The sequence below is a fragment of the Podarcis cretensis genome, assembly GCF_951804945.1.
Source record: "Podarcis cretensis genome assembly, chromosome: 1".
Classification (NCBI taxonomy): Eukaryota; Metazoa; Chordata; class Lepidosauria; order Squamata; family Lacertidae; genus Podarcis; species Podarcis cretensis.
In genome coordinates, this window is record NC_137170.1 from 122,860,785 (window position 1) to 122,878,457 (window position 17,673).

Below are 17,673 nucleotides of genomic sequence, written 5' to 3' on the forward strand. Positions count from 1 at the left end.
TATAGCAAAATGTCCTTTTGCAACTTGGCTTGAACTAAACCCTAGCTGCGAAGAACAATTCCTGCAACTGGATCCAAGCAAGGAATAAATACATTTTTAAAATGTATTTTTAAATACATTTTTAAAAGACAAGGAATAAATACATTTTTAAAAAATAATGATGATGATGATAATGATAATTTTTGTGTTCTGCTAACAAACCCACCCCCATTTGCTATTATATTGTTCATCCATAGTCTGCTTTACTCTCAAAGCATCTCTTCTTTTTACAAGTTACTTTTGAATGTGTTCATAGAGCACAGTTCAATCCATATTCAAGGGTGGCAAGTCTAAATCAAGGAGGTCTATCTCCTTTGCACATATCGTGAATTCTCCATTATTTTGGTATTCTAAGAGTGTTGATTCAAATACTGTATGTCAAGCATCACTTTCAAATATTGACTCCTAGGGTAACCCAGGACTTCCTGGCAATGCGGGTCCCCCAGGCAAGGATGGTCCTCCTGGCCCAGCTGGTTCTACTGGTCCTGCTGGTGGCCCAGGAGCTGCTGGTCCCAAAGGTGAGCCTGGCCCACCAGGTGAAAAAGGTCCAGCAGGTGTAAAAGGAGAACCAGTAAGTACATTATTGGGGAGTCTATAAAATAGAGTTAAAAATATTCAGTGAAAGATTACAATTTTCCTGTGATGTCTTACTTCTGGTACGTTAAAATTACAGATGCAGTGATTACACTGATCTGTTGTGGGTGTGTGATAAATTAGGACCAATCTTTACAGCTAGTCATAGCAGTTCTTCTTCTTAATCAATGTATTGCCTTGCCTGCATGTCAAAATGGCTGCTCATCACTCTCCCAGGGGTGGGGGACAGATGCAGCCCCTTACTCTTGGCCTCCTTCCTCTGATGGCTTAGGCATAGGCCATTGAAGGGGAATTCCCCATGGACAGCGGGAGTTCAGGGGCAGTCTTCCTGCCCATGACACCATCTCCAGACAGGCTAATCAATGGCCCCACCTGGAGGGCAGTGCCGTGCTGGCTGGCTGGCTATTGGCTGCTGTCTCCTCCAGTCTGGCAGCAAGGCTTAAGAGGCTAGCTGCATGGAGATTTAACAGCGCTACAAAAAAATTTCATTTACTTAAGTTTTTGTTAACACTCTTCAAATAGTAAGGAGCAAACATACACATTCCTGCTAACCTAGCAGTTTGAAAAAGTGCAAGTAGATAAATAGGTACCGCTCTGGTGGGAAGGTAAACAGCGTTTCCGTGTGCTGCTCTGGTTCGCCAGAAGTGGCTTAGTCATGCTGGCCACATGACCCGGAAGCTGTACGCCAGCTCCCTCGGCCAATAAAGCGAGATGAGCACCGCAACCCCAGAGTCGGTCACGACTGGACCTAATGGTCAGGGGTCCCTTTACCTAAACATACACATTGTTTTATCTATATCACAAGACTGGATAATGGTTTTCGATCCTAGTTTTCAGGGCAAGCTCAAATCATAGTTTGCCAGTTCACATTAAATGGTAAACTATGGTTGGCCTCAAACCAGGAAATGAGGGAAGAATTTCCCAGGCTCATGAACAGGAGAATACTTCAAGCTCGATGTTTCTTCCAGGCTCATTCACATAGCGCCAATCTATGGTTCTGCATTATGCCTCAACCATTCCTCTGTTTCTTAGAAATGGAACAACTCAGAATGTAAAAAGTATCCCCCCCCCCTTAAACATAATTGGTGAGAGACAAGACTTTAAGTCAGCCTTCCTCAATCTTTGGGATCCTCAATGTTGTTGATCAGCCCCAGCCATCTGGATAAATGGCACAGGATTGTGGGGGCTGCAGTCCAACAACGTCTGGGGACCTAAGATTAATCATTATCTAAAAGCCTTAACAAAAGTTTTATCAGAACACTATTTCCAAGAAATATGGAGGCTGAAATAAGCCCATAATCATGACAGGGCTCACCAACCTTTTGAGGTCCATAGGCCCATTTGCTCACTGGAGAAGCGGTTATGGGCACCACACAAACACTGCAACCAAGCACACACCACACTGTTCTGTTGGCTACAATATACCGCTTCTTTCAAGCCTAATCTTAATGTGGAGAGGGAGACCTTGTAGGTGTCAGGGAAGATGGTCTCCATTATGCTCTGCAAGGCATGGAGTGCATTTTCATCTGTACCATCTCTGCTCAGCTGAGCATGTTCTGCAAGAGAAACCTTCCCCCGTCCCCCCAGCTACACATATCTCAGTAAGCTTCAAAAGCCATTTTCTGCATCTGTATTTGTTGGTCTGGGGAAAATGTTTATTGTCCAAGGCGATAAATACAATCAGTAAATAAATCCCATAAACAAATTTGTTTCTGTATTTCTCTTCATAGGGTTTTCCAGGTCCTTCAGGATTGGGTGGCATACCTGGGCAACGTGGTTCTGTAGGGCTGCCCGGCCCGAGAGGTCCATCTGGTGCCAACGGAGCACCTGGCGGAAAGGTAAGGCATTACCCCATTACTTTTAATTCTCCAAATTATTTAACATAACAAACGTTTTGTGTTTTAGAAATTAGGTCTTGAAGTGATGTGTGTGAGAGAGAGAGCTTCATAAAGAAATGTGTGAGGAAGCTGTTTTGTGGACAAGTCTCCAGTGATCAGTGATTTCCTCCAGAGTTATAAAACACATAATTCCATGTTAGTGTCAGTATCAGCAGTTTTGTGGTAATATAAGGTGACATTATGTCAGTGATGGTCAGTGTGGTGGGAGAGATGGTAGTAATCACTTGCCTTCACTGAACAGAGTCCAAGGAAGAACAAGCTCAATTATTTACTGACATGCAATGCAATACTGTTGGAGGCAGGAAGCGGCTGGGTCAGTATAATTAGCCGGCATCAAGGGAATGGGAGTTTCCCCCCCTCCCCCGGTAGTTTTGGAGTTTGCTTATGATGGGCAGAAATGTTATTGAGCCCTTTTGCATATCCCATTGCTTTAAAGCTCTTGCCACCTCTCTACCCCTCTAGCAATGAACAGACCACACACTCAAGTAAATTTAAAAGCTTTACTTACTAACTCCTAAGGTCTGATTCATGCGTTGTTCCACGCAGCAGCAAGGAGAACACAGATAGATTACTCTTGGGTGCCTAATATAGCATATAGTTTCAAACATGCACATTCAGATCTGTCCGTCTTGGTGGATTACATAGTGAGAAGAGAGAGAGAGGAATAGGAAAAGAAGCAGCTTCACTTTCTCCCTCGAGAAAGGGTTTGACCTAGCTGAGTCTAGGAACAGATCTCTCTGGTCTTAACTTCTTCATGCCTACAGTAGCTCACATTTAGCAGGGGTTTTTAAAAAAATGTCAGTATGTCATTAATCCATCTGTTTTTCCATTGCAGGGTGAAGATGGCAAACCAGGATCTAATGGTAGCCCAGGAGAACGAGGACCTCAAGGTCCACCAGGTCCAATGGGCCTAAATGGAGCACCCGGAGAACCAGGCAGAGACGTATGGAAAGAATTTCATCTTCGTTCTATCCTAGGGATAAACACACACTGCATGTAGAAATTTTGCCCACCTAAAATGAGACAAATTAGCCTCATTCAAAGATCCTGTTGTATATCCTAGTACGAAGACTAGGAAAGACTTGGTCTTCCTTCTGTGGGAAGCTGGATACTGGTTTGCACCCAAGCATGCTCATTGCTTGATTTCTTTGAATTTGATTACTATACAAGACAAAGGTCCTTACTTCCTGGGAGACCCATTTGTTGCTATCACCTGGGTTGGAGGGAGAGCTGGACAAGCTTCCTCTGGTGTGCCTGAGTGACTGTTGCTTGACTGTAGCACTGCTTATTTTGCTCCCCTGTGGCCAGTCAGCTGCAACAGCAGGCCGCCTGGGGGCAGGGACTCCAAGCAGACAGCAGAAGGAACGTCTCCCAACTGGTCTACACCTAGACGTTAAGGGCTTGTTTGCACATCTTTGTGCTTGGTTTCTCTTCACATAATTATGGTTTAATTCAGACTCACAGCTGAACATAAGACCAGATTCAATGAAGAGCATTGTGTCAGAGGTAGCATGGAAGTTTAATTTGTAATTCCCTATTCAGACACGCATATCAGCATGTGGTGCTGCATTCCTCTTCATGTGTGATGTGTGGGAAATCCCTTAATGTGTGAGCAATCTCAGAAAAGCAGCAGCAGCCTATTTTGACATGCCATTAGGACCACGATAATTTCAAAGTTAAACACTTGGTGGATATATCACTCCAGAGCTAAATATTTCCTAAATGTTAAAGGATTTCTTTTAAGTCTTTCCCTTTGCTTCAATCTTTTTATACTTATATTTAAAGCCTTCTTTCTCCCATATTTCTCAGGGTAACCCTGGATCAGATGGTTTACCAGGTCGTGATGGGTCTTCAGGACCAAAGGTGAGAAGCGACTTTAACCATCACAGTCACGTGTGCTCTTTCAGATCCCAGTGATTGTGGTTAATACTGCTAGTCCTAATCAATACAGTGGCACCTTGGTTCTCGAACCCAAACCATTCGACTTCCAAAATGTTTACAAACCAAGGCGTGTGAACAATGCCAACAGCCAAAACGGATGTTCGGCTTCTGAAAAATGTTCGCAAACCAGAAAACTTACTTCCAGGTTTGCGGCGTTCAGGAGCCGATCTGTTTGTCAACTAAGCCGTTCGTGTTATGTAGTGAAGTTTCACCCTGGGCCAGCAGGGGGATACTGTATATAGTTTTCACTCAGGTCTGTAGATAGTTTTCACTCAGGTCCACGTCAGTTATTTTAGGCGGGAAACGCTGGGCTGTTGTTGCTACAATGTTGACAGCCAGCTGCCTATAAAAGCAGGCCGGCTGAGCTGTTTACAGGCAGTTCTATTCCAGCTTACAAAATAAAGAGCTACTTGGAGAAATCGCTGTGTCGTCTGCTATGTCAACCCACAACTTAACAGTTCGGGAACCAAGGTACCACCGTACTAGCATTTGACTGGGTTTATGGTCATTTAGAAAATTAAATGAATTCCTCACGTTGGCCATGTGTTGTCTCCTCAGGGTGATCGTGGTGAAAATGGTTCTCCTGGTTTGCCAGGGGCTCCGGGTCATGTCGGTCCCCCAGGTAATAATGGTCCAGCTGGGAAATCAGGCGAGAGAGGACATCCAGTAAGTATGAAAACAGTGCTGCCTTCCTATGTTTTCTTAATAGCATCTATGTGATAGTAAACTAGCAGGGTATTAACAGTATGCCATGCTTTTTCCACCTCTGTCTAATATCACAAGGAAGCGGGGAAGCCATCAGCAATACCACAGCGAGGAAGGCACCGTATTTTTCACTCTATAGGACACACCCGACCATAGGACACACCTTGTTTTAGAGGGGAGAACAAGGGGGGGAAATCACCCCCTCTCTGCTCAGCGCCCCTTCAGCGAAGCAGCAGGAGAAACGGAGCCCCTTCCATTTCTCCTCCCGCTTGGCTGAAGGGGCACTGTGCAGCTCTCCCTCTCTGCTGAAGCCAGGAGAGTCTTGCTCTCTTGGCTTCAGCGAAAGGAACCCGAAGCCTTCGGAGCGCAGCGTGAGTTCCCTCCATGCTCAATAGGCTTCAGGCGGCTATCCCTGAAGCCTGGAGAGCGAGAGGGGTCGGTGTGCACCGACCCCTCTCGGTCTCCAGGCTTCAGCGAAAGCAACGCAAAGCCTCCGGAGCGTGGAGGGAGCGCTCCCTCTGCGCTTCGGAGGCTTCGTGCTGCTATCGCTGAAGCCAAGGAGCCTGCATTCGCTCCATAGGATGCACACACATTTCCCCTTCATTTTTGGAGGGGGGAAAGTGCGTCCTATAGAGCGAAAAATATGGTAGTTGATTTTCTTCAGGTGAATTGTTTCGAGTCGATCCCACTATCTAGCAATTGCAAAAAAAAAAAGGCATATCAAAACAGGAATTTTCAAAATGATTTAGTTATTTGTAGTGACATTTCATTTGAAATGCTGAAAGCAGTGGGATGTGACCATGTGTCATACTCTCATGCTCTAGAACAGATTTTCCTCCACTGAAACAACTTGAATTTGGTTTCTTCAACAACCTACTGCCATTTTTCCCGATGAAAAAGCCACTTCAAGTTAAATCCAGGGGCATATACCAACATGACCTGAGTGCACTGTGAAAAACTATGCTGCCTACAAAGTTTTATTTTTCTAGAACAAGAGGTGCCGGAATGCACTGTGAATGCCTCCTTTTTCTCTTATACAGTGGTACCTCAGGTTAAGTACGGGTTAAGTATGGAGGTCCGTTCTTAACCTGAAACTGTTCTTAACCTAAAGCACCACTTTACCTTATGGGGTCTCCTGCTGCCGCTGTGCCGCCACTGCACAATATCTGTTCTCATCCTGAAGCAAAGTTCTTAACCCAAGGTACTATTTCTGGGTTAGCGGAGTCTGTAACCTGAAGCGTCTGTAACCTGATGTACCACTGTAATGGCAACGGCACCCACCTGAGAGGTGCCAGAACTGAGTTCCAATTAGTTCTAGCTGAAAAAAGCCCTGAGCATGTGTTGTTGGTTTTTTTAATGGAAGTGATGTTTGTTCATTATGTTTGCTAATATATTTGGGAGCTTGGGATGTGAATGTTTTCTCTGTTTTGTGACACATCCAGTTTATAGCCAGAAAATCGATTCTCGGCATAGACATAATCCTGTGTTGTTGTTTGTTACAGGGACCTGCTGGTCCAGTTGGCCCCGCTGGCCCTGCCGGTGCCCGTGGTGCTCCCGTAAGTCTCTGCTTCAGAACTTTGCATGTATGTGTCCAGGGCAGCTGTCTACCAGCTCCATCTGGTATGCAGGCTGAGACCCTACCTGCCCGAGGACTGTCTTGCCAGAGTGGTGCATGCTCTAGTTATCTCTCGCTTGGACTATTGCAATGCGCTCTATGTGGGGCTACCTTTGAAGGTGACCCAGAAACTACAACTAATCCAGAATGTGGCAGCTAGACTGGTGACTGAGAGTGGCCGCCGAGACCATATAACACCAGTCTTGAAAGACCTACACTGGTTCCCAGTACGTTTCCGAGCACAATTCAAAGTGTTGGTGCTGACCTTTAAAGCCCTAAACGGCCTCGGTCCAGTATATCTGAAGGAGCGTCTCCGCCTCCATCGTTCTGCCCGGACACTGAGGTCCAGTGCCGAGGGCCTTCTGGCGGTTCCCTCACTGCGAAAAGCCAAGTTACAGGGAACCAGGCAGAGGGCCTTCTCGGTAGTGGCACTCGCCCTGTGGAACGCCCTCCCACCAGATGTCAAAGAGAATAATAGCTACCAAACTTTTAGAAGACATCTGAAGGCAGCCCTGTTTAGGGAAGCTTTTAATATTTAATAGGTTATTGTATTTTAGTGTTTTGTTGGAAGCCGCCCAGAGTGGCTGGGGAAACCCAGCCAGATGGACGGGGTATAAATAATAAATTATTATTATTATTATTATATTACTAGTTCTCATTAAACCCAAGTATACTCTTATGAAAACTCTTTGTCCATATGCTTCTACAAGGGCCCTGCGGGTGCACGTGGTGACAAAGGTGAAGCCGGTGAACGTGGCAGCAATGGGATAAAAGGCCATCGAGGATTCCCTGGTAACCCCGGACCCCCTGGTCCAAGTGTAAGTTTGCAGGACTCTCCTGCCTTCCTTGCGTAAGAGGGGGGAAATGCTGGATTTGTTTCATGACCCCAATGTTTAGCACAATATGTAACTTTGACAAGAACGAAAAGTATCACAAGTGATCCCTACAGTGCCTGGATTATCCACCAAATGATGTACAATTTAATGTTTTGGCAGAGGAAAACAGGAGTGATTTTGCAGGCGTTCTGGAATTTACCACCCTGTTTCCTGAGCCTTTCATGGAGGAAACATGCCTAGCAATATCACTTGCGAATATAATTATTTCATTTTTGTAGGAGTAAAGTTGAACCTTTTGGGATATCCCAATATCCTTGGCAGCAATGCATGAGAGAAACTCCGTACTGTTTTGTTACTGGCATTTATAGACCACTCATTAATGGGTAGGTCACATTCAAAACAACGAAGAAATTTTAAAAATGGCATTTCAGTTTTCTGATACCACATATGCACAATGGCTCTAAGCCAGAGGAAGTTTGTTGTACTTAAGCATCCTTGAAATCCATGTAAAACATTTGTCACAATTAGCTGAAGTGTCATTGATTTCAATAGGACTTAAATCCAGCTAACTTTCTTTGATCAGTGGAGCCAATGCTGAAATCAATAGATAATCCCTGAGTTACCTACCTATAAAGCCACCGGTACCACCTATATCCTAGAATGGAAGCGTTCAAGTTGTATTTAATTCTGAGAACATTTAGCTTCTAAACCATGCACATTAACATAGCTTATGGTCCCATACAAAACTGTAATAATGAAAATAGAGAACCATTTTATTTATATTTGACCCGGCCAGTGTAATAGCTCAGAGGTGGGGATCTTTTTCTGGCTATCAAGCTAGCTTGTTGTCTCCCCACCCCAGTGAGTCACATTTGACAGCTATGCAAGGCCACCCACCTGTCAGTCACATGAGGTCATGATGGTGTCAGGTGATGCTGCACTTTGAAGCCCTGATTTTCAGGACGTCAAAGTGCAGCACAGAGCTGCCGGAAAGCCCTTTTGCAAACATCCTTGCACTACTATTTGAATCTCTAGTTTTCAGAGATTTGAAGAGCAGTGCTATGAGGGAGAAGCTCTATCCTATGGAAACTGCTTTCCCCTCCTGGTAAAAGGTAAAGGTAAAGGTACCCCTGCCCGTACGGGCCAGTCGTGTCCAACTCTAGGGTTGTGCGCCCATCTCACTTAAGAGGCCGGGGGCCAGCGCTGTCCGGAGACACTTCCGGGTCACGTGGCCAGCGTGACGAAGCTGCTCTGGTGAGCCAGCACCAGCGCAGCACACGGAAACGCCGTTACCTTCCCGCTATAAAGCGGTACCTATTCATCTACTTGCACTTAAGAGTGCTTTCGAACTGCTAGGTGGGCAGGAGCTGGGACCAAAAAACGGGAGCTCACCCCGCCACGGGGATTCGAACCGCCGACCATGCGATCGGCAAGTCCTAGGCACTGAGGTTTTACCCACAGCGCCACCCGCATCCCTCCCCTCCTGGAGCAAGACATAAATCCACCCATCTCAGCTGGATGGGCAGGGGGAGCATGCCTTGCTGCACAAATGAACAATCAGGATTTCAATTTAAGCTCCCAGTTTGTTCTTTTGAAGCCCCACCCTTACTTGCCCCATACCTGATGCCATGCATCTGATATCTAGAGAGGTTCTACTGTTGGAGTTTGATGTTCCAGTAAACTTGCATGCCGAATAGCTGTAGATACACACCATATTTTTCACCCTATAAGACGCACCAGACCATAAGACGCACCTAGTTTTTGGAGGAGGAAAACAAGAAAAAATAATATTCTGAATCTCAGAAGCCAGAACAGCAAGAGGGATCGCTGCGCAGCGATCCCTCTTGCTGCTCCGGCTTCTGTGATAGCTGCCCAGCCTGTATTTGCTCCATAAGACGCACACACATTTCCCCTTACTTTTTGGGAGGGAAAAAGTGAGTCTTATAGAGCAAAAAATACGGTATATATTCATCTTCTATGGATTGCCAGATCTTGTAGTGAGTGCAACAATACAGGTGTTCCAATGTAAAGAAAAGAATGAAAAAAATGGATTTTACTAGATCTACATCATTATTATTATTTTGACAGGGTGCATTGGGTCCCCAAGGTCCAAGTGGAAGCCCAGGACCTGCTGGTGCAAGAGTAAGTAACCTGTTGATTCTGTCCAGCCTGAATGCATGCTCAAATTATGGCTAGACAGTTGAGAGAGAACTAACTTTCTTCTTCTTCTTCTTCTTCTTCTTCTTCTTCTTCTTCTTCTTCGTCTTCGTCTTCGTCTTTGTCTTCTTCTGTTTAGGGTCCCCCTGGTCCAAATGGCCCACCTGGAAAAGATGGTACAAGTGGCTACCCAGGTCCCATTGGGCCTCCAGGTCCTCGTGGAAGCAGAGGCGAATCTGGTGCTCCGGTAAGGGAATCAGATGGTGAAAAGTGAGAAGCATCATCTTGAAAGCTAGTCTCCATACCATCCGGGAGCCTAGCACAAGACTTGACAAGAAGGGAGATCAAGTTTGTGCCCAAAGGGATCTGAACAGCACTTCTCAATAAAGAGTGGTAAAAATAAAAGCTGCAGAGTTTAGCCTGACCATGCTGAATTTCAGGCAAATGTATTTTCCTTATGAGAGCTGTACATGAGCCACAGTTATGGTACCCAATCCTGAGTGTGGGAATTAGGTGGCACTAAACAGACAGCTTCCTCCCCACAACTAGCCACATGCACAGCTAATTACAATTAAAGTGAAGGTGTCTACCTAGCTGGCCTCACTATTCAGATTTATTCAGATTTGTTGCTCATAAAGCTCAAGCCGGGTGACAGGAGGTTCTTGTGTATTTCATCAGTATGATGATAAAATAGAAGGATTAATAGAATAAAATAAAATAAAATAAAAAATAGATAATGATTATTATATCGGCTGTTTCTATTGGGTGACAGTACGTTTCCGAGCACAATTCAAAGTGTTGGTGCTGACCTTTAAAGCCCTAAACAGCCTCGGTCCAGTATACCTGAAGGAGCGTCTCCACCTCCATCGTTCTGCCCGGACACTGAGGTCCAGTGCTGAGGGCCTTCTGGCGGTTCCCTCACTGTGAGAAGCCAAGTTACAGGAAACCAGGCAGAGGGCCTTCTCAGTAGTGGCACCCGCCCTGTGGAACGCCTTCCCACTAGATGTCAAAGAGAAAAACAACTACCAGACTTTTAGAAGACATCTGAAGGCAGCCCTGTTTAGGGAAGCTTTTAATGTTTAATAGGTTATTGTATTTTAATATTCTGTTGGAAGCTGCCTAGAGTGGCTGGGGAAACCTAGCCAGATTAATAATAATAATAATAATAATAATAATAATAATAATATAACAAGGCACAGTTATGGACTGAAATATCACTGGGGAGAGGACTAGTCTGAAACCTTTCCTATCTAAATAGCCCAGTGGCATGTGGTTAGTGGAATAGGGGGACTAGGCTAGTCCCCTAAATGTTCCCAGTAAATAAGAGTATTAAAGCATTAAAGCGTAGTGCCTCCTTCCCAAAGCCTGGGAAGCTTCTGCCTGGTTTAGGGAGGGAGGTGCGACACTCATCACCCCCATCCCCCACCCAATCACCTTCACAAGCTATTAAAATTTCACCACACACCACTGAAATAGCCACATACAAGACCAGATCAAAGATAAGCTTGACCAAAGGATAAATATTGAGTCCAACCCTCGGTGGAGATTATGAGCCTGGTGTCTTGCAGTAGAAGGCTAAAAGTGCCAGTAACACTGACTGGTCCTTTTTTTTTTTTTTTTTTTTTTTTTTTTTTGAGTGTACAGGTGAACTAATGTACATGGTGCATTTTTGAGTTATGGGCGGGGCTTGTTTTATTTTCTAGGGTCCTGCGGGTCATGGTGGCCCTCCAGGGCCTCCTGGTCAACCTGGAGCTCCTGGTCCGTGCTGCGGAGGTGGTGGCCCAGAGAACCTTGAAAAAGGACCATCCTACTACAGAGACCAGCCAGATGAGGACAAAATAGCCATGAGCGATATTTTAACTTCGCTGAAGTCAATCAACAACCAAATCGAAAACATCGTTAGCCCCGATGGCTCACGGAAGAACCCAGCTCGGAATTGCAGAGATCTGAAGTTCTGCCATCCTGAACTTAAGAGTGGTATGTTCATTTCTGTTCTGATCCAGGTCATAGAGAAGTCAGTGAGAAATCTGCAGTCTCAAGAAAAGAACCGGGCATTGCGAGGGACACAGAACTGCCCCATACAGTGGTGCCTCGCAAGACGAAAAGAATCCATTCCGCGAGTCTCTTCGTCTAGCGGTTTTTTCGTCTTGCGAAGCAAGCCCATTAGCCGCTTAGCGGATTAGCGCTATTAGCGGCATAGCGGCTTTTAGCGGCTTTTAGCGGCTTAGCAGATAAGCGGATAAGCGGCTTAGCGGCTTAGAAAAAAGGGGGGAAGGGGAAAAAAGTCGGAAAAACTCGCAAGACATTTTCGTCTTGTGAAGCAAGCCCATAGGGAAATTCGTCTTGCGAAGCACCTCCAAAACGGAAAACCCTTTCGTCTAGCGGGTTTTTCGTCTTGCGAGGCATTCGTCTTGCGGGGCACCACTGTATATCTCTTTTCCCTCTCTTTCTGGTAAAGACTAGTAATATAAAATGTGGTGCTCCTTTGGTACACTATGCATTTCTTAATCAATTACATCAAATGATGCTGCACAATGTAATGCGCAATGTAATCATATTATATATTTCCATGAAGAGGGGAGAAGGAGGATCGACTAGTGACTGATTCCTGCACTTAGCCACAACAGGAGGCAATGAACTACAATAGTTTCAGGGCTGGATTGCAGGCAAATTGTGGAAATAATAGGGCTTGGGATCCTATAACTATAATGTTTGATGTTTTATTCTGTTTCTGTATATGCTGGAAACTGCCCATATTATTATTATTATTATTATTATTATTATTATTATTATTATTACCAAAGTGCTTGATGTGCCTGATAATGAAGAAATGTGTCGGGGGAATGTGTAGCTGTTATTCAGTTAAATTAGACTTTGAAGGAAGTGTAAAGATTAACAGTACTCAATATGACTCAGCAAACGTTAGGAACATACAAGTGTAGAGTAATATTATCATTTAGGTTTGTATTCTTCCCAAAGTAACCCCACAAGGCAGCAGAAGCCTTTGGCATCCAGCACAAGGAAGAATCTAATCCCAGGTTAAAGAATGCCCTTTTGCTTTGTCACTTTAGGGGAGTACTGGATTGATCCTAACCAAGGTTGCAAATTGGACGCCATTAAAGTATACTGCAATATGGAAACTGGGGAGACGTGCATCAGTGCTAATCCTATGAGTGTTCCAAAGAAGAACTGGTGGACAAGCCCAGGACCCGAAAAGAAACATATTTGGTTTGGAGAGTCTATGAATGGAGGCTTCCAGGTAAGAACAACGATGCGTCTCCAGCCCTATCGTTCAGCCCGGACACTGATGTCCAGCTTCAAGGGCCTTCTGCCCTGTGGAACACCCTCCCATCAGATATCAAGGAGATAAACAACTATCTGACTTTTAGAAGGCATCTGAAGGCAGCCCTGTTTAGGGAAGTTTTTAATGTTTGATGCTTTATCGTGTTTTTAACATTCTTTTGGGAGCCACCCAGAGTGGCTGGGGAAACCCAGCCAGATGGACAGGGTATAAATTGTTGTTGTTGTTATCATTAATATTATTAATATTTGGTCAAGCAAACCTTGACTTGAGAGTGTAATTAAATTGCTTCTCAAGAAAGAAGCAACTCTGGAACCATTTCTAATTGAATGAAAAACATAATTGTCTTCTCTCCCAACTACCATAGCAACTTCCATGGCCCTTGCCATTTTTATCAGATGTTTCTTGCATTGCTAATGCTGATTTTTAAAAATATTTTAAAATATAATGTTATGTGCATGGATATCTATATATATTTCCAAATTTATACGCTTGAATTTAAAAGGGGGATGTACTGGGGGAAAGCATTGATTGGAAAGACCCCCCCCAAAAAAAAAATAATCAGGAAACAACCTTTGCCAGCTCTGGAGCTGGTATCTTTTCTTCACTTTTATTTCCTCTCCATTGTTTCCAATGGTGGTGATGGGGTGGTGGTCTTTAAAAACTGGGGAAAGCTCTTCCAACCTCATGGCAAGAGCCCAGCATGGCTTTGGTTTGGTGCACGGACTGCCTATGCCATCTACAACCGTCTACAACAAACAAGCCTTTTGTGTTTGCCCCACAGTTCAGCTACGGAGACCCAGATCTTCCAGAAGAAGTTGCAGATGTTCAGCTGGCCTTCCTCAGAATTCTTTCTAGCCGAGCGTCTCAGAATATCACCTATCACTGCAAAAACAGTATAGCTTACATGGACGAGGCCAGCGGGAATGTGAAGAGAGCCCTGAAGATGATGAGTTCTACCGACAGCGAAATCAAGGCGGAAGGAAACAGCAAGTTCACATACACTGTCCTGGAAGATGGCTGTACTGTAAGTAAACATTGCAAAACAAAATTGAGATTCGGTTCATTGTTCCATTGTGAAATTTCGGTTTTGCAAACCTCCTATTCTCACTCCTAATCATGTGCATTTTAAAGAGCCTTAAATTTGTAGTTATATCTTTCGATTGGATTTTATAGTGCAGAAGAACTTTAGCATTTTCCCTAGCTGACTATAGAGGGGCCGATCACAAGAGTGAGAAGTGGAACAGGAAAGTAAAACTTTGGGGCAATGATTGCTAACAGGGTGGTGGAAACTTTGATTCAAGCTTCCACACATATAATTACGTACAGACATCTCATCCTCTTCACTGGATGACCAGTGACCAGTGAGCTACCCCCAGCTCAGATTTGACTGATGAATAAGGCTATCAATGGGAATAGCAAGGCTATCAATGGCTGTAAGTCAGGATGGTTATGTGCTAACTCCTTTATCAAAGGCAGTATGCTCTGAATTCTACTTGCTGCTGATTAATACTACTGCTAATAATAATAATAATAATATGCATTTTATCCCTCACATATGACTCAGAAGTCTGGGGAGGAGAATCACGATGGGTCGTTCATACTTCCTCCTTCCACCATGGAAGAGCCTGATAGATATTAATCCAAAGTGTCGCTAATCAAACCTTTTTAAAAGCACTTTCTGCTTTGCATTTCACAGAAACACACTGATGAATGGGGTCGAACCGTCTTTGAGTACAGAACACGCAAGACAATGCGGTTGCCGGTGATAGATATCGCACCCTTCGACATCGGCGCTCCCAATCAAGAATTTGGTGTGGACATTGGCCCGGTTTGCTTCTTATAAACCCGAGAATCATGCTCATTCCGAACCCCAACAAACAAATTCACACTCCCACCTTTGCTCTTCTTGTCTTAACCTTGTCAGCTATTAAGAGTCAAATCAACTGTATCCCAGTTATTTATTTGCAAAAAAATTCTGGAGAGAGGGAGGAAAGAGATAAATTGAGATTAAAAATACAATTTTCTTATTTTGCTCTTTACACGACATGCAACAAAATCCCTTCTGCTGTTTCTTTCACCAAAATTGAAAAAAAAAACCTTCCAACAGTATCTCCATGGTGCTACAATACAACCTCAACACTCAGTACAGCAAAACTGTAATAATAATTGAATGCTTGCCCACCAATCAAGCACTGACGGATTCCAGCATCCAAGTTTGCCCTCCAATATAAGATGCAGTTCATAAAGCTAGAGAGAATTCCCCGTTTCAACTACCTCAACATGGACAGAAACTGGGATGAGTTTGATGATTCACACCAAGAAAACCAACTCAAAAGATGTTGGAACCAATGAATACATCTGGTCAGGTGGTTTTGTTTCTGTACTGATTATTGATGAACAGAGTACAGTCCATCTGAAGAAGTGAATGCCCCTAGTGTCAACAGACTAATATAATTTTATTGCTGGACTGCATTGTGTGATTTTTTTGATTTTTTTTTTTTACCTGGTGCTCCTATACTTTCCTGTCATTGCTGGTCAAGACCACTAAAATTAGGGAAGTGTAAAAAGATTAATGTGATGGTGCTAGTTGTGTGATTTTTTTCCACTTCTAAATCTGTGAGCCAGGTTTATTGGCTTGTGTTAAAACATCAAGGCTTGACAACAATTGTAAATGTCTCTCATCAAAAGTCGTATCGTTGGTAGGCCATTGCTGAGGGCTTTTCTTCCTTCCCTCTGTAAAAGTCAATAAAGATGCAAAATTGTGAGCTTCTTTTGTCACATTAACACATTTATAGTGTTGGAGGTTAACCATCTTTGTAAGCTTTTATATGGTTGTTGGTCTTTTCCTTACAGAGACACATAATAAAATATTGTAATAAAACTCTAGCGTTGCCGTTTATGTGTTTTGCTAGATAAATCTCTTTCTGTAGGTTTCATCAACAATGAATTTAGCATAATGATCATTTATTTCTTCAGTATTATCCAGGTCAATGGCATTTTACAGAGGAGCACAGCAAACTAGGCAAGATCTCCAAAAAGGAATTTTACAATCTACATTTCAACTGAGGAGCGGGGTGGAGCAGAGGGAGAATAGTGGAGGCGGAAAGGGAGCAAATGCAGCTTCATGTATTTAGCAGGGCCGTCTTACCCATAGGCGCTAGGGGTGCAGGGCAACCGGGCGCCAGGCTCTCAGGGGCGCCAGGCCGAGAGTCCAGGGCCCGAGAGTTGAGTCCGGGGAAGAGCCCGCCCATTGGTCAGAGTGCCACAGTGGGCTCTGCTGCTGCGGGAGGGAAGGCTCTGTGCCGTGAGTTCAGGGGTTAAAGAAATTGGAGTTCTTGTTGGAAGTACACTGAATAGGATATACCAAGAGCTCTGGCCAAAAGTTTCAATACAAGGAATAATTCCTACTCGAGAGTTGAAAAGAAAAACGTGTATATTCTGCTAAGAATAACAGTTTTAAACTGTTATTTAGTAAATTTAAACACAATGTTTAAGTGCAGAAACATGGACTCTTTTTGACTGCCATTGAGACTTGTATAAAACAATTGTTGTGTACTGGTATTTTATGTACCTTTATACTATATTATTGCATATTTGAAACTACATTATTTCTGCACTTAAACGTTGTGTTTAAATTTACTATTATTTTAAAACTGTCGCACTTATACGTTGTGTTTAAATTTACTATTAGTTTAAAACTGTTATTCTTAGCAGAATATACACGTTTTTCTTTTCAACTCTCGAGTAGGAATTATTCCTTGTATTGAAACTTTTGGCCAGAGCTCTTGGTATATCCTTTTCAGTGAGTTCAGGGGTGACCGAGCCAGCGAGACACTGAGGCGGCCGGCTGCCTCCGCCCACCTGCATGCCTGGGACTAGGCAACTGGAAGGGGCATTGAGCGGATCTTTGCACCCTGATGCCGCATATGCTTCAGACAGCCCTGGTATTTAGATATCATTTGGTTAAAGATGGGAGCAGATAACGGCCAAAGGGGAGGGATTTGAAGGGAAGCGTTATTGTTGTTCTTGAAAAAGAACATAATTCTTGCAGGCTTAAAAACATTCAGCTGCCAGTTGGCACAATTTCCTTTCAAAGGAATATATTTTGTGTTGAGGCAGGTGCTACACTACCTAGATCAGCCTTTCCCAACCTGATACACTCCAAATGTCTGGAGCTCCAACTTCCATCAGTGATAGCCAGCACAGGCTGCGACTGCGAGGGAGCATCCCGTGGCCTCTCCATGGCCTCCACTGACGGCCTCCTTCCTTGGGCAGCTCATAGTGGCTGCTGGAGAGTGAGCAGGGAGGAGGGGAGACAACAACCACCAAGATCCAGCCTTGTATGACATGCCAGCTCCAAGAGGTAGGCAGAGGGCAGGGCCAGCCTTGGAGGGAAGAAAGGGGAAGCAGAGCACAATTTCTTTTCAATTTCTTTTTTCAAGACATTTTATTCATTTTACTAATAGAGTACAAATAAACACACATCAATAAAGTCATACTGGATCCCAAGACTTCCCTCCATCCCATCCATGGAGTCTTATTTTGAACATCTACAACTGCATATTAGTCCGTATTCCAGTTTTT

The 17,673-nt window shown here is 44.1% G+C and overlaps 1 protein-coding gene across 2 annotated transcripts in view; it reads left to right on the forward strand.

Annotated features, from left to right (window-relative positions):
* The window catches only part of COL3A1 (collagen type III alpha 1 chain), a 101,284-nt gene extending 85,314 nt beyond the window's left edge, over positions 1–15,970 (forward strand). For both annotated transcript variants that reach the window (XM_079975905.1, XM_079975906.1), the window contains 13 exons: positions 449–610; positions 2,364–2,471; positions 3,367–3,474; positions 4,341–4,394; positions 5,031–5,138; positions 6,680–6,733; positions 7,503–7,610; positions 9,717–9,770; positions 9,925–10,032; positions 11,489–11,762; positions 12,857–13,044; positions 13,871–14,113; positions 14,786–15,970. In XM_079975905.1, coding sequence (XP_079832031.1) covers positions 449–610; positions 2,364–2,471; positions 3,367–3,474; positions 4,341–4,394; positions 5,031–5,138; positions 6,680–6,733; positions 7,503–7,610; positions 9,717–9,770; positions 9,925–10,032; positions 11,489–11,762; positions 12,857–13,044; positions 13,871–14,113; positions 14,786–14,932 — 1,716 coding nt within the window. In that variant the 3' untranslated portion in view covers positions 14,933–15,970. The remainder of the gene's footprint in view (positions 1–448; positions 611–2,363; positions 2,472–3,366; positions 3,475–4,340; positions 4,395–5,030; positions 5,139–6,679; positions 6,734–7,502; positions 7,611–9,716; positions 9,771–9,924; positions 10,033–11,488; positions 11,763–12,856; positions 13,045–13,870; positions 14,114–14,785) is intronic.
* The last annotated feature ends 1,703 nt before the right edge of the window (positions 15,971–17,673 follow it).